The sequence below is a fragment of the Gossypium raimondii genome, chromosome 13, assembly GCF_025698545.1.
Source record: "Gossypium raimondii isolate GPD5lz chromosome 13, ASM2569854v1, whole genome shotgun sequence".
In the NCBI taxonomy this organism is placed as follows: Eukaryota; Viridiplantae; Streptophyta; class Magnoliopsida; order Malvales; family Malvaceae; genus Gossypium; species Gossypium raimondii.
In genome coordinates this window covers 2,770,244-2,786,327 of record NC_068577.1, presented here as the reverse complement: position 1 = coordinate 2,786,327, position 16,084 = coordinate 2,770,244, and the positions used below count along the sequence as shown (strand labels likewise).

The 16,084-nt window shown below is 30.3% G+C and overlaps 2 protein-coding genes across 3 annotated transcripts; both read left to right on the top strand.

Moving 5' to 3' along the window:
* Nucleotides 1-2,026: 2,026 nt before the first annotated feature.
* Nucleotides 2,027-2,799, top strand: LOC105781789 (bZIP transcription factor 11). Its single transcript, XM_012606316.2, has one exon. It carries the CDS (start codon nucleotides 2,359-2,361, stop codon nucleotides 2,707-2,709), a length of 351 nt encoding a protein of 116 aa, XP_012461770.1. The 5' UTR covers nucleotides 2,027-2,358; the 3' UTR covers nucleotides 2,710-2,799.
* Nucleotides 2,800-8,306: 5,507 nt separating this feature from the next.
* On the top strand, nucleotides 8,307-11,837 carry LOC105784236 (chaperone protein dnaJ 10). Of its 2 annotated transcripts, none has more exons than XM_052625977.1 (10): nucleotides 8,307-8,482; nucleotides 8,630-8,738; nucleotides 9,216-9,275; nucleotides 9,367-9,449; nucleotides 9,572-9,743; nucleotides 9,844-9,973; nucleotides 10,059-10,217; nucleotides 10,297-10,469; nucleotides 10,555-10,710; nucleotides 10,821-11,837. In XM_052625977.1, the coding sequence occupies exons 2-9, from the start codon at nucleotides 8,652-8,654 to the stop codon at nucleotides 10,669-10,671; spliced, it is 981 nt and encodes a 326-aa protein (XP_052481937.1). In that variant the 5' UTR covers nucleotides 8,307-8,482; nucleotides 8,630-8,651; the 3' UTR covers nucleotides 10,672-10,710; nucleotides 10,821-11,837. The 2 variants fall into 2 exon arrangements, with proteins under 2 accessions (XP_052481937.1, XP_012465505.1); XM_012610051.2 differs by having other exon boundaries at nucleotides 8,309-8,482; nucleotides 10,555-10,635.
* The last annotated feature ends 4,247 nt before the right edge of the window (nucleotides 11,838-16,084 follow it).

Below are 16,084 nucleotides of genomic sequence, written 5' to 3'. Positions count from 1 at the left end.
AAAATGTAACCCAAAAAAAACAATAAGTGACTATTTTAATAACTTAATTTTACATAAAACCAACATCGAATAATTTAAGTAATAAAAGTTTAATATATTTTAAATAAAATATCGAGTTAGTGTTTAGAAATAAAATATATATTAAAAGGATTTTCTCTTAAAACGAAATTCAACCTAACTCGATTATAAAATTAATGGAAACAATGGTGAAAATCGGAAAAACAAAGTTGTAAAGAGAAAAGAAGAGGTGCTGTGTATAAAAAAAATTAAAGAAGGTGACCCAATTTGTCTAGAACCGACGAATTTTGGGCATCAATGTTACTTCACGACGAAGTTAAAGCCGAAAAGAAGATAAAGACGTTCAAAATTAAAATGTTGTTTTATACATTTTGGGATTAAATTAAAGAATTAATCTAATAATGATTTTATTATAGAGTGTGTTAAGGAAGCTATTTAAACACAGTCAATTACATGGTAATAAAGTTTAAACCAAATTTCTATTGAGATTTACTTGTATTACACGTTTTCAAAATATAATTATATTCTCTCGATCGAGTCTTAACTCGATTGATATGAGTAATAGTATTAGTGTAAGAGGATATGAGTTCGTGTGCGTTGAAACATATTATCTTTTTATTTATGGATTGGAAAGGGATTTTGGGTACTTGATTTATTTTTACAAAGGCCATCAAACTTTTTCAAAAAAGGCAATTAAGTCCTTGTTTTTTTTTCACTCAATTGGGTATTTAAACATTCAAAATGCATTAAAAAAAAGGCCCTCAAACTTTTTCAAAAAAAAACAAAAACAATAAAGCCCCTATTTATTTTTGTACTTAATTAGGTACTTGAATTGTCAAAATGCATCAAAAAAACCTTTTGATAGCTAACTTTAATAGTTGACTTTTAAAGTTAATTATCCCTAGTTTTTTCAATTAAAGCCACCATATGTTACAATCACGGTGTGAAATGTGGCAAAAAAAGATAAAAATAAAAATAAAAATAATATAAAAATATTAAAATTTAATAAAATAATATAAAATACAAAATCATAAAATATATAGAAATATAGAAAATAATTATAAAATTTTCTAAAGTTGTAAGAAAATTATAAAAATGTAAAGAAATATAAAATTCGTAAAAAAATTTTTTATAAAAATTATCATACCAAAAGAAGCATTTTATAATTTTTCTATAATTTTTTTATTTTTATTTTTTATCATTTTTTACCACATGTCACGCTGTGTTGCGATACGTGATAGCTTTAACTGAAAAAAATAGGAGTCGTTAACTTTAACTGAAAAAATTTAAGGATTTTTTTAATGTATTTTGACAGTTCAAATACTCAATTGACTGCAGAAAAAAAAAGACTTAATTACTTTTTTTTTCTGAAAATATTTGAACAACTTTTGCATTCATACCTTTAAATTTTAATTTATAATTTAAACATATTTAATGCTGATTAACCTTTAAAAACCACATACACACAATTTTCACTTGTGGGTGATCCATCACATGTCCTACGCCATTTGTAAAGAGCTTGTATTTAAAGTATCAATTTCAATAATTTTCTTCTCTATTTATTAATCAGTGGCGGAGTCAGAAAGTTTTTTTGGAAGTCAGAATTAAATTATATATTTTTACAATAGTTAAAATGTAATTTTATTATTTTAATAATTTATATTTTTATAATTTTAAAGAATTCAATCAAATTTTTATTATTTTTGGAGATATTAAAGTATAATTTTATTATTATTAATTTAAAATTTAATAAATTATAATAATTTAAATAAAAAATGTTCCATTTTAAAATCAAAACCTGAAAATTTAATAAATTTACGAAATTATTATAGCTAGAAGCTACCCTGGTGGTGTAAACTGACATAGTTGGTTCCAAGCTGGAATTTTCCAAGTTGTGGAGCCTCCATCCTCCCCACCCCACATGTTCCATCAACTTTTTTTAGATTATAATTATACGAATAAGATACGAGTGATCCATAATTTATGCTTATAAATCAGTAGCCCTTCATGCAACACTTCTACTCTTTTTCGTTCTTGATTCCCCTAATCATTTATTCTATTCTTCTTCTTCTCTTTGATCTAAAACCGAGTTATGGGTCTCAAAAATCCATAACCCATCATCAAAATCTTACGTCTTCATGTTAAACCTTTAGTTGTTGGGTGTTTGAGATTTTGATGTCTCAAATTCTGAGTGAAACCTTTCTTTCAGGGTTTATGATTCTTGTTCAATCCCTCTCAGTGGTTTTCCTCTACTGGTTATATTATCATTACTAACACTACTATCTCTAATTTCAGTCCTTACGTTAACACTTCGCTTGATATCAGTCTCGAGTTCCAGCTATGGGTTCTTTGAGTGGGACATCTTCGGGGGCATCAACGGTGACACAAGTGTCAGAGGAGTTGCAGGCATTATTGATGGAAGAAAGGAAGAGGAAAAGGAAGGCATCGAACAGAGAATCAGCGAGGAGGTCGAGGATGAGGAAGAAGAAGCATTTGGATGATCTGACGGCTGAGTTAACTCAGTTGAGGGAAGATAATCATCAGATTATACTGAGTTTAAACATAACGTCGCAGAGTTACTTGCATGTTGAGGCTGAAAACTCAGTGCTTAGAGCTCAAACCAATGAACTTAGCTGCAGATTACAGTCTTTGGAAGATATCATCACTTTTCTTCAATGGAAGCAATGGTGAACATAACATGTTTCATCATTAAGAATCGTTTAAGAAATTTCATCAAAATTAATAATAATAATTCGTCTAAGAACGGTCAAATTCTATAAAGTTCATTGTTTTCTTCTTTTTTTTTTTTCCGTTTTATTATTATTTTATTAATCTCATTAAATAATTTGATACTTTATTTATTGTTATAATAAACGTCAATAACGGCGGTAGAATGATCGCACAGTAAAAAAAGAAAAAGAACATACATATTTTAAGTGTAAATCCTTTCGGGAAAAGTAGAGCAGGAGAAATTCACTAATATCGAAAATTAATGAATGATATAAAAAGAGTTTCAACTATATTTATTTAAGGGTTGAAAAACTTTGTTCTAATCAAAGTCAAATACAAGAATAATAGTTCTATTCGACCCTCGACCTTTCGCCCTTACAAATCTCCTTATTTTGCCATTGTATTTATTTCTTCAACAAGTGACGGATTTAGGTCACACAATCTCTAACATATAAAAATTACGGGAATTCAACACAAATTTCATATTCTTCACTATCCCAATCTTTCTATTTCAACAAAAATCACATCTAATTTTTTTTATAAATTTATTAAATAACTTTTTTCACTTACATAATGGTGTGCCATCATCTAAGTATAATTTAACATTTTTGTACAACTAGATAAAATTTTTGCACATTTAAAAAGGACAAAAAGGAAGGAAAATGAATAATTTGTTCAACTATATGAAAAATGTCAAGGTGTACACGTCACGTCATCATGTGTTAAAAGAATAAAACACGTGAATCCCATGTATTGGTTTGATGGTCAAAGTATTCACCGTCCCATATGTGGTTTAGGTTCGAGAGTACGCTACTGTTAGGGCTTTACCATCTTTTTGTAATTTACTAAAAAAAAAATAAAACATGTTAAATCGCTCTATCATCTTTAGAAAGACTAATTCAATTCTTTGAAAAGTGAAATTTTTTTATCACATCTCCATATCCTTCAAAGTTTTTGATTGTTTCAAGGATGAAAATTAAACTAATGAACTATATCAAGATTCTATAATTTTTTATACAATTTCTAAATTACTCATAATCTCTTAATTTTTTTTATAAAATTTGTTGAAATCTTAATTAATTTAAGTAAAAATAATAGAAAATAGAAAACTCAAAAGAAATGTTTTTTAATCTAAATATATAAAAAATAGAAAATTATAAAAAGATAAAAAAAATACCGAAGGCGTCTTTGGGGTGATCTCGTAGTTACTATGGGGTAGAGACGATGGGGTTGGTCTATGGATTTTCCTTCCTTTTGCCGCATTTCGCTCAAAGGGTTGAAGACAAATAATGCATCAAGCTGTTTGCAAATGCCAACTTGATCCTCTTCTCTAGGGATCCCAGATGGGGAACTTAGAGGAGCCGCCAACTTCAACTACTATCCATGTATGATTCATACTAAATTCGACCAACCGCCCATCCTACTTCTTCTATATTCTTGACAGCCCATTAAATTCTTAAAAGAATTAAAAATTAATGTATAAATTTAAACATAAAAAAAATTAGATAAAATTTTAAAAGGTTAAAAAAATTCAAAAATTATATAAAAGTTCCCATGATACATTTTTTTATTTTAAATTTCATTTTTATTTTAAATTTTTAAAAAATGGTTCAAATTGATGGATGTTGACTAACATTAAGTAATGATAAATTCTGATGGTCATGTTAGAGGTGTTCACGATGATAAGTTATGATAGTCATGTTAAAGGTGTTCATGGGTCAAGTCAAACTAGACCTAAACATGATATTGACACATTTTATATTTGCTCAAACTTGGTCCGACCTGAAATATGAGTTTAAAATTTTTTTTAAGCTTGTCCATATTTGTAAATGGATAACCTAAGCTTATATTATGTTTTCAAAATTTAAAAAAATATATTTATACTTGTTTTAATTTAACATTTAATAATTTTATATATAGTCATCTTAAATTTTTAATTCTTACATTATAGTAGTATTATATATTACTATATAATTAATTTTATGTGTTATAAATTACATAATATATAAAATAACATAATATAAAACATTAAAAACTTAAAAGAATTGCTTGAGCTCATGTTCAACACCGAGCCCAGTCCATATTTTAAACAATTTTTATTGGCTCTAATTAATTTTTTTTTCAAGTCTAACAATTACAGTACACTTAAAGTACAATTACAAATATAAGTTTGAGTAATCATAAGGATCATACTATTACAAACGAATTATCCGAGTAACTGTCAAGTAGGATCAAATCATTATGGCACAAATAAATTAAGAACTAATACAATCCAGACTAATGTCAACAAATTGGACTAACTGATTAGAATCCACACACATGATGGGACTCAGAGACCTACATATATAATTGCGTATGATAAATTTTAGGCCTCGGCCTTAAAGATTATTTTAGTGTATAGTTTGCCTTAACTTTGGATTTCATTATGAAAAAGGAAGTTAGAGTACCAAATTGAATTTTATAATTAAAGTCAAATACCAAATGGTATATTAACCATACTTCAAACTTGAGTTATTCTTTCTTGGCTAAAGGGCCTTAAAAGCCCCTGAACTTTTTCTGAAAAATCAATTAAATCTCCCACTTTTTTTTTTTACACTCAATTGGGCCTTTGAATGTTAAAATTACAATTAATTAAGCCCTTTGACCATTAAAGTTTACTGTCAACGTTACACAACAAACGACAACCCTTTTTAAAGTTGTTTTTGCCATGTGGCAAGTTAAGATTTTACCACGTGATAAAAATTTGTATTATTTATAAAATCATTAAAAATCAATAAAAATATAATAAAACAAAAAAATATAGAAAATAATAAAAATATTAAAGTGTAAAAATTTATAAAAAAAATAATATTATAAAAACTATTATAAATGAAAAATGTTATATAAATGAGAAAGAATTGTATCAAACTGTAATTCCACGTCATCTTATTCCTTTTCAATAGGAGAATGACAAATCAGATATTTCTTCCTGATTTTCAATTTTTTTCTTCTGAAAAAAAATTTGATTTGTCATTCTCCTATTAGAAAAAGATAGAGATGACATAAAATCACAATTTCATACAATCCCTTCTCTATATAAATTACATCAACAATTGCTGTAGCCATTGCAAAATATAAAAGGTTAATTTATATACTTTCATTGTAAGATTGGAATTGCTCAAAGCCTGTGGAAAGATAAGCAAAGAAAGAAGTAACATAAAGAAGGAAAGATATCCCCATCAGATTGGAGCACTAAAAAGAGAGATAAAAGAAGAGACAAATTGTGAACAAAAAAGCTGATTAAATATCTGAAAATATAGGCAAAAGTTAACAACGTAATTGAAGGGTATGCTTTAATAAATAAAAAGGTAATGACAAAGAAAAGTTAAAGAAAAATATTTTAAAAAATAAATATATGAGATTAGTGTAAAAATAATGATAATGAAGAAATTAGATATTAGAACGATCAGTAGCATATTGCACCGTATAGAAATTTTAACCAATTTATACAATAATGTCGAGGATGTTCTAATGGTTTAATAATAAAAGTGATATAATTAGTGGATAATTCTCTACCGTTGAGTCACGATCGATTTTATGTATGTGTATTTAAATGTGATCAGAGAATTTATGATCTTAATATAAAGTTCAGACATAAATTTTAACGTGATTTGACGATAACTATATGATAAACGTGTAGAAAACACAACATAACCTAATCATCTTAATCATATCGTATCAAAAAAGACATTTCTCTTAAACAATATAATTTCTAGCTTTGGATCACATATGTGATCAAACGTGTACTTTGTTGTGGTTCACATGAGTCAAGGAATAGGTGTCTTGCAATCTTTACTGCTTACTTTTTGTTTAGTCTTAATGCTTAATTTTGCTTTAAACTATGCATGGCTTTTTGTTTTGATATTTAAAGCTTCTTCTTTTTTTTTTCCATATTAGTACTTAAACAATTATTTGATTATTTGGTTTAGTTTTTTTATAACGGTGTTAAAAAATTTGGTTTTCATATGACATCAATTATAATATATTACATGGCACATCAAACTAATAAGAATGTGTCACGTGACAATTAAGTTTATTTAAAATAAAAAATATTGACCCATCATTGATTGAATATTGACTAGCATTGACTGATCGTTGAATGTCCATATGGCGTTATTAGAATGCGCCACATCACCCTTCTTTTTAATTTTTTAATATTATATACATTATATTTGTAAAAATATAAAAAAATTATATATAATATATAAATAATTCAAAAAAATTAAAAATATTTTTATAAGAACTTAAAAAATTAGTTCTAAAATATACAAATATAAGTTTGGCCAAATAATCAAAATAATATACAAAAATTAAAATTTTATAAAAATAAAAAAGGTATTTAAATTTTAAAAATTACAAAAACCTTAATTTTCTTAAAATGTATATATTTTCTAGGAAATTTTTCATAAATTTTATGTTTTCAAAAACTCTAAATTTTAAAATTCAGAACAATATATCTAAATTTCTAAAATTCAAAACTTTATATATTTTTTAACTTTGTCTATTTTGGAAATTTAGATATATTTTTCGAATTTTAGAAATTTAGATATATTGTTTTGAATATTTAGAGTTTAGAGTTTTGAAAAAAATTATGAGAAATTTTCCAGAATATATATTTTGAAAAATTAAGTTTTTTAAATTTTTAAAAGTTAAATATATATTTTTATTTTATATAATATTTTATTTTTGAAATTTAAATTTATATATTTTGGAATTTTATAAAATACTTTTTAAACTTTTTAATTATTTATAAATTATATATGATTCTTTTACATTTTAAAATATTTTGTTATATATAATATTAAAAAAAAAGATGATGTGGTGCATTCTAATAACGCTATGTGGAAGGTCAACAGTTGGTCAACTTCAACCACCAGTTGCCAATGTCAATCAATGTTTTATTTTAAATAAACGTGGGTCATTCAGATTGGCACCACATGGCCAATGTCGGGGCCTAGTAGAGGCCCAGAGGGGGGCCATGGCCCTTCAAGGGTTTAAAGTTTTTGCAATTTAGCCATTTATAGATATACTATGGTCCTCTCAAAAATACAATTTAGCCCTTCAAGGTTTAAGAATTTTTTCAATTTCTCAAAAATATTATTTCTTTTAAATCGATTGTTTATATATTTAAATCAATTGTCATGTTGGAATACTATAAATTTATAAAGGTTTAATGTAGCGCCTCTAATTTTAGCTTGCCCCTAAGATTAACATCCTGGCTCCATCAGTGCACATGACAACCACCGTTAAGAGAAAAAACTGAACCAAATAACAGAATGAAAATTTAAGTAGATATTTGAGAAAAAATAAGTTTTTAAGTACCGAACCTTTTGTTGCATGTAATGAGAAATGAGATTTAGGTATTAACTGAAAATCTCAATAGAAGCTTCCTTTCAAAGATTTGGCACTTTGTCATTACAACACGACAACACGAAGCAAATGTGTTTGTTTTCCTTACAACATGGGGTGGACGTTGCAACAGTCTTAACTCCACATTCTATATCTCTATTGCCCCTCACGTTTTCACACGTGTAACCATGGAACCCCCACGTAAATCTTCCCTTTTATCCTCTTACATTTCTCAACATTTCTAATATAATCACTCCCTTCTAATATCCCTGACTGATTTCCTGGTTTTTATCCATCTTCCACTTCCTTGCCTTGCTTAACCTTTTCTGTTCATCTCACATTCCATGTAAGTTCATTTCACGAATTTGATTATTGACTCTTAAATTCTTGTTTATGTAATACATTTGAATGATGATTCATCTTTTGGGATTGTTATTATATAAATCTTCTTGTTGTTTGTATTTTGGATGCCTAATTGTAATGTTAAAAGCAGTTCCAAGGAGAATATTGTGACAATGACGAGTGATACCTCATATTACGATATATTGGGTGTCAAGGTTAGTGCATCCGCAGCTGAAATCAAGAAGGCTTATTACCTCAAAGTAAGCTTCTCATTTCATGATCTCCATCATGTTTTCATTTCTGGGTTTCCTTTTTTCCCCCTAAATATACAAATATATATATGTATAACTTCATCATAAAAATGTATCTGTTTTGGGATTTTTGGATGAAAAAATAATTGCCATCCAAATGTTTGTTGAAAGTTGAAACTGGGGAATGAAAATGTTCTGAATTATTATTCATGTGAATGATTACGGACACTTAACATACCGGTATTGCTTTCTTGGAGCGTTTATACTCGGTTTTAGCCTCTTGGTTTTTGTTCGGTATGCCTTTTTTAGTTGGAAAAGGGTAATTCACGCGGTAGAATAGCGATGTTGAGAGCTATAGGCAGTGCCAACTCTACCATAAAGAAGTCTGTAAAGTGTCGTCTGCGCTTGAACAGGCCTCACTGAAGAGTTTGCACATGATGGGATTTGAAACAATTGATATAATTCATTTATGTGGTGTTATTTCAGGCAAGGCAAGTTCATCCCGATAAAAACCCCGGAGATCCAAAAGCCGATGAAAAATTTGCTGTAAGTTATTGGATTTCAACATGTTCATCTTCAAGTTCCTATGATGTAATGGTGATTAATTTACAGTGTTTGATTTTATATATATATGAAGGCACTCTCTGAGGCTTATCAGGTATTAAGTGATCCTGACAAACGTGAAGATTATGACAAAAATGGAAAGGATGGAATCATACCGTAAGTTTATATCCTTTCATTGTGATTTTTCAAATTTATGCTCTTTCAAATTTGAATGTAAACGTGAAAAAGACATAAATGGGATCGATCCTTATCAGTTCTTCATATTATTTGGGTGCTAGAGGCTCCATGTTGGATCCTTCAGCTGTATTTGGGATGGCTTTCGGAAGTGACTACTTCGATGAATACGTAGGCACACTAGCAATGGCTACTTTGTCATCTCTTGAAGTTGAATTTGAAGAAAGTTTAGTAGATAAGGAAGCTCGTACACAAAAAATTAGGGAAAAGATGGAGGTAAAACCCTCTTGACAAGTTCCATTTTCTCATCTGAATGTGTTTCTTCACACTTTTATATTGCTTTACCTCTTTTTCTTTTTTCCTTTTTCCCTTGCAGGTATTGCAGAAAGAAAGGGAAGACAAGCTCATCGTAACACTGAAAAACCGGCTTCAGCCGTTCCTCGATGGTCAGACGGATGAGTTCATTTATTGGGCAAATGGCGAAGCACAACGACTTTCAAAAGCTGGTAAGCTTCTTACTTAGTACAAAACTCAGTTTGCTTCTTACATATTAACTTTTGCCATGAACTTATATCTTTCCACCGCTTTCAGCTTTTGGTGAGGCAATGCTACATACTATTGGGTACATTTACATAAGGAAAGGTGCCAGCGAACTCGGCAAAGACAAGCGGTATATGAAGGTACCCTTTATAGCTGAATGGGTGCGTGATAAAGGGCACCGTGTGAAATCACAAGTAATGGCAGCTTCAGGTACAATGTTCTGCATTATTGAACTTCGAAATTTTCAAATGAAAACGGGGCAAGTATGTGTATATGTCTCGTTTTGTAGGTGCTGTTAATTTAATTCAGATACAAGAAGAGCTAAAGAAAGTGAACCAAGGAGAAAAAAAAGATGAAAACTTAATGAAAGCCTTGGAAGATAAAAGGGAAGCCATGCTTCAATCCCTTTGGAAGGTCAATGTGGTTGATATTGAAACAACTTTGTCCCGTGTCTGCTTAGCCGTAAGTAATAAACCATTTTCTTCCTTAATACAAAAATGCGATGCAATTTTTGGTGTCTTTTGCTATTGATCTTTTTGTTATCCAGGTACTTCAAGACCCTGATGCATCCAAGGATGTTCTGATTTTACGAGCCAAAGCATTGAAAAAACTTGGATCCATTTTTCAAGTATGCTCTTCCGAGGAGTCTTGTAATTCAGCTTGATTTTTGAGTTTTTGTTTTGAATCGCACATATATATATAGGTGACTAAGACATAGGGTTGCGATGGAATTAATAAGTAAATTCTTTTTCATTTATGTTATTGGTTCGTACTCAAACTCAGAATTTTATCTTCTATTTTCCGATTTCTCAGGGAGTGAAAGTTCGTTATAGTAGAGAAGACAGCCTTCGCCATGAGATTGATTGTTGATGTCTTTTTCATAGAGATGGAGGTTCACATGGTGCCTGACGGCCTCTGAAGGAAGAGACAGGTTGAAATGTTGGTTGGAGAATAAGTTGAGCAGAGTAACAGTAGGTACATCACCGAACTAGTGTTGATCATAAGGCTTAGCTATCATTGTCATGAGGGACTCTCGACGTGTGCACAGTGATTTGATTGGTGAGGGTTTGTAGTTGTATTGTGTATCCCCGAGTGAATCTCGACGTCATTGTTGAAGGTTGGCCCATGATGAGTACGAGGCTAGGCCATGGCCATGCCTCCAATGTTGGTTGTCATTTGGTTGGCAATTAGGCCCCGAGTCGCTTCGCCAACTTACCTTTGCCAGGTTAGTGAGGTGTCTTTGGGGTATGATTTAGTGGTTTCAGCTCGTTTCAATTTTGGGTCTAACAATTGCCTTCTTAGTGACCTATTGAAGAGTCACCTACTATTACTATGTTCAACTTCACCTGCGACCAACATTTCAACCTAATCTCTTCCTTTAAAGGCTATTAGAGCTAGTTTAGGAATGCTTTTCAAATACTTTTGAGACAAAAAAAAAATACTCTTGGGACAAAATTATTTCTAAACAAGCTGCTTTTTTAGAGAAAAAGTGCTTCTCTCAAGCCAAAAATTAGCCCAAAAATACTTTTTTTCAGATGAAAATTTTAACTTCTCCCCAAAAGTGTTTTTTTTCTCAAAAATAATTTTAAGAAGCATTTCTAAACTAAGCATTAGACACCATACAAACCTCCATCTCCATCAACGACATCAATAGTGAAAAAGTTGGTTTCTCGGCATAGTCATCTCGATACTTGATGGATATCCATTTCTTTGTCGATACATGTGTTTGGCTAGAACATTGAAGTTGTTGGTTTGTTTGTTCTTGTACAATGTGTTGAATTTTTTAAAGTATGATGGTCTTAATTCAACAACATATTGAATTTCAAGCAAGGATTATAGTAAGAATTCTAGTGCACTGCAGGGTTAGTTTCATTGTTATATAGTAGACTTGATCATGGGTTGGGCTAACATCCAAGTGAGAGAGTTTGAATAAAAATATAAGCTCAAAAAATAAGTTTGAACAAAAAATAAGGTCCATTTTCTAAATAGGTCAGGCTTGGGCTCGGCCCAACCTGAATTAGCTTAAACTTCCTTTTTTGTTACTATTTTATTTGTTGCCATTTCACTGTTGTTTTGTTGTTGTTTTGTGATTATATTGTTAATATTTTGTTGTTATTGTTTGATTATTATATAATTATTATTTTATTGTTAATTTTGCTACTATTTTAGAGGTATTTGCTTGCAAAGTTGCAACTATCTTAGTATTATTTTAAGTATAAAGAAGATAGTTTTAAAAAATTAATACGTACAGGCCAAACCGGGCTCAGATTTAACATTTTTAATCTGGGTCGAATTTGAATAAAATTTTAAACCTATTTTTTAAGTTGAATCAAACCTAAACTTAGAAACAAACCTAAAATTTTATATCAATTCAACCCGACTTAATTGAAAGTTATCTCAACTTTTGCTAGCACGAATAACCCTTTTCAGACCTTTGTGAAAATCCAAGAATGCCAATTGCCAAATTAAATGAGACAATATCATAAATCAAATCTCTAGACATTTGCTTGAGAATCATGGAAAGATGAAAAGAAATCAAGTGCTTCAAGTAACAAAGCTTTTCATATGAAATAACATCATAAACACATATATCTGATACATACACTCAGACTCCATTAAAGCAACAGGCATGCTATGAATTTATGTATGTGGATGATGATGTATGCATACACATAATAAACCCTAAACACAGCCCCCCATTGCTATACTGCTAAATCAAGCCTATCTAAAGGATATATGTACACACACAAGTAAGCCAGCCTTCTTTTTTTTTTTTTTTTTTTGAAAAATGTCAGCCAATTTTATTAAGTTGACTTTTTCATTAGGAAGTTGACTTATTAAGTTAATTGAGGGGATAATATATCTTAAACCCCAATTTTATTTTGAAAAAAAAAGACAAAAGAATAATCTTTAAAAAAAAAAGAAAACAAAGCACAGTGCTATTTTATCTTTATTCTCCACCACTGTCTTTTCAGTTGTATTTGGTGCGTTTGTCCTTGTCTTTTATGAAGATAATTAAAAGCACTAAGTGATGTTCAATAAAATGTTTATTTTATGGCAACATAATTAATCCTTTTGGCACGTCCCACGACCAAGAAATCAATTCCTCTACGATCTACACTTTTTTTTTATCTGAACATTGAGTTTTAATTCGATTGACATGAATATTACTGTAAATGCAGGAGAACGTGAGTTCGAGTGTACTGAAGCGCATTATCCTCCTATTTGTAAGTTGGAAAGGGGCTATAAATAGTTCTAAGCATTATGTCAAACAAAACAAATATTATCAAAACCTATAATGAGATTGTTCAAAAAACTTATTATACCCCACTTGTATCATATTTAGCAAATTTCAAAAATGAATTTAAGTGTAATTGTTTATAATTATATACATATAAGTATATTTGAATATATTTATTTTTATTTAAATATTTATTTTTAAGATATAATTACAATATGCCAAACAAATATGTCTAAAGAATTATAACAATAGTGTGATTACTTTCTTGGAAATTATAATTTCTTTTCATCATTTTATGGTATCCGAACACATCTAGAGCCAATTTACAAGCATTTTTTTTTATAATTCTTTTCATGATATTATATTGGGTTGGTTCGATTGGTTGAGTAATCATTAATACTTTAGCAAGCGTCAAAGTTCAAGTTTCACTAATAGATGAGTAATTTATAAATACAACTTTTTGTTCTCTATAAAACCAGTGGCATGCTCTGATCTTGGATTAGATAGCCTCGCTTATATACAAAGTTTATTTGATAAAAAAATTATCGCAACAAATTAAAAATCCAAACCCTAGTGTCGTTAGATTTTATTTATATTCATAATCAAATACAATCTCTTTTGAATTGATCCAACTTTTTAAGAGTTATTCACATAAAAATCAAACATTTCAAAATAGTCATATAATGACTTAACATTTAAACCTTTTAAAATAATCAAATAAATGTCAAACTTTTTCAAAAGTGCTCAAATAAAATATTTTAAATGTCGTATATCGGTTTCAAATTATGTTTTATTTTTTTCTTTTCAAACAATATTTAATACAATTGTTATGTGTTTTATTCTAAACACGTTAGCATTTACTTAATTTTTATTACAAATTGAAGTGCATGAAAAACTTTTATTTGAATACTTTTGTAAAAATTAGACCTTTCTATGACCATTTTGAAAAGTTTAGTCCTAATATGAACAACTCCTATAATTAAGATTAGACCTAATTTAAGCATTTACCTTGAAATAAATATTCAACACCCTATGCGGAATGTGGTTTGCTTTTGGAAACTACGAATCATATCTTGCGCAGGTGTCCCTTTGCAAGGGAGGTTTGGACATCCTTGCGGGTGATAACATGCAATCGGGTTTCTTTGTTGTCCCTTTCTGGTAGTGGTTTGAACATAATTGTTGGTCTAGGGAGTTGTTGAGTTTTCCTCCTTCTATGGGGTACGATGCTTACAGTTATCTTGTGGGGTTAATGGAAACATAGGAACAAATGAAATTTTCAAGGAATATTGGATTCACCACAACAAATGCTAGCATATGCACGAAATTTTGCTTGGGATATTGAACAAGCGTGACTATCCCTGGTTTCATGTATCCATTGCGGCCCTCGTTGGGTTGCTTGGAAGCCTCCTTCGTTGGGTTGCTTTTTTTTGAATATCGATAGGGTGGTAAGGGATAGCACGGGGTTAGCTTCTACACGCGTGTTGTTATGGAATTCTGTAGATGAGTGGGTTCAAAGGTTCATGGTGACAATTGGTGTTACCGATAATTTGCAATTAGAGTTATGGGGTGTCTGGGAAGGTTTGCAATTAGAGTTTGTGTTAGGGATCGTCCCGATTAAGCAACAAACAAGTAAAAATAGCGGAAGAAATTGAGAAGATGAATACACAAATTTAAAGTGGAAAAACCCCTCCAAAGAGGATAAAAAACCACGGGCAAAGATAATTTTACTATAATGGCAAAAGAATGAAGAGTACAAAAGATGGAGATAAAACTAAACCCCGAAAACCCGAAAAACAAAGAACCCTCAAAACGTAAACACAAAATTCTCTGAATGTGTTATGAGTTCTAATCTAATGGGTGTGTTATCTAAGGTTGTAAAAGAACCTATTTATAGGCTAAATTCATATGTCAAATAATAATAAAATAATCTAAACTAATCAGTGTTTGACTGAAATAAATAAGCAGAGTTTAACTAAAAGATTATTTTTCAAATTTGACTGAAAATAGGAGTCATACTTAACAAATCTCCACCTTGACTCATATTTCCATAACGCCATCTTTGCCAAAGCCCGCCACGAGCCTATCTTGAACTATGCAGGGAATTAATTGAGTCGAATCTGTGCTTAGAAACTGGAAGACTTCTAGCCTTCGACTTGTACACTGCCAAATCAAAACTAACCTGGGTTTGATTTTCACGAACACAGTGCCCTAACTTTTCAAAACCTGCATCCAAAAGAAAACCTCTCTTCAATGAAACGGTCATACATTTTTCCCTCTTATGACCAAGTTGCCTCCGCTCCAAACGAGTTGACTTCGATCAGAGCAGACGAGGACGTCCGATTTCACCGATCCACCGTAGAACCTTCCAGAATATAAAGACTGCCAGTTCTTTTACCTTTTAACAAAACGAGAGCTCCATGAGATACTTTAATGCTGCTTGACTTGATGTTGATTCTGCATCCTTTCAAGTCTAAAATACTCAAGAAGATGTGATTCTTTCGTAAATCAGCTACATACCTGACATCTGAGAGTGTCCTAATCGTCCCATCATGTATCCTAATTTTAACAGTACTAATACCAATTACCTTACTAGATGAATCGTTTCCCATGCGCACAACTCCACCTTCAACCGAACTGTATGTAGAGAACCATTCTCTATTGGGACACATGTGGAAAGAACATCCCGAATCTAGAATTCACTCGGACGTGAGCTTGGAGTTATCGCTCGTTGACACTAACAAGAAATCATCACCGCTTTCATCGGCCAAATTAGCATCAGCTACATCTTCCTCGTTACTCTCAGCAGCTCTTTTAGTTCGCAGTTTATAACAATCTG

Excerpts from the sequence above, each read along its gene's own strand:
- LOC105781789 (XM_012606316.2), top strand. The coding sequence starts at position 2,359 with ATGGGTTCTTTGAGTGGGACATCTTCGGGGGCATCAACGGTGACACAA.
- LOC105784236 (XM_012610051.2), top strand. The coding sequence starts at position 8,652 with ATGACGAGTGATACCTCATATTACGATATATTGGGTGTCAAGGTTAGT. Across the intron at positions 8,739-9,215 it reads AGAAGGCTTATTACCTCAAA|GCAAGGCAAGTTCATCCCGA; the intron begins GTAAGCTTCTCA and ends GTGTTATTTCAG. Across the intron at positions 10,636-10,820 it reads AACTTGGATCCATTTTTCAA|GGAGTGAAAGTTCGTTATAG; the intron begins GTATGCTCTTCC and ends CCGATTTCTCAG.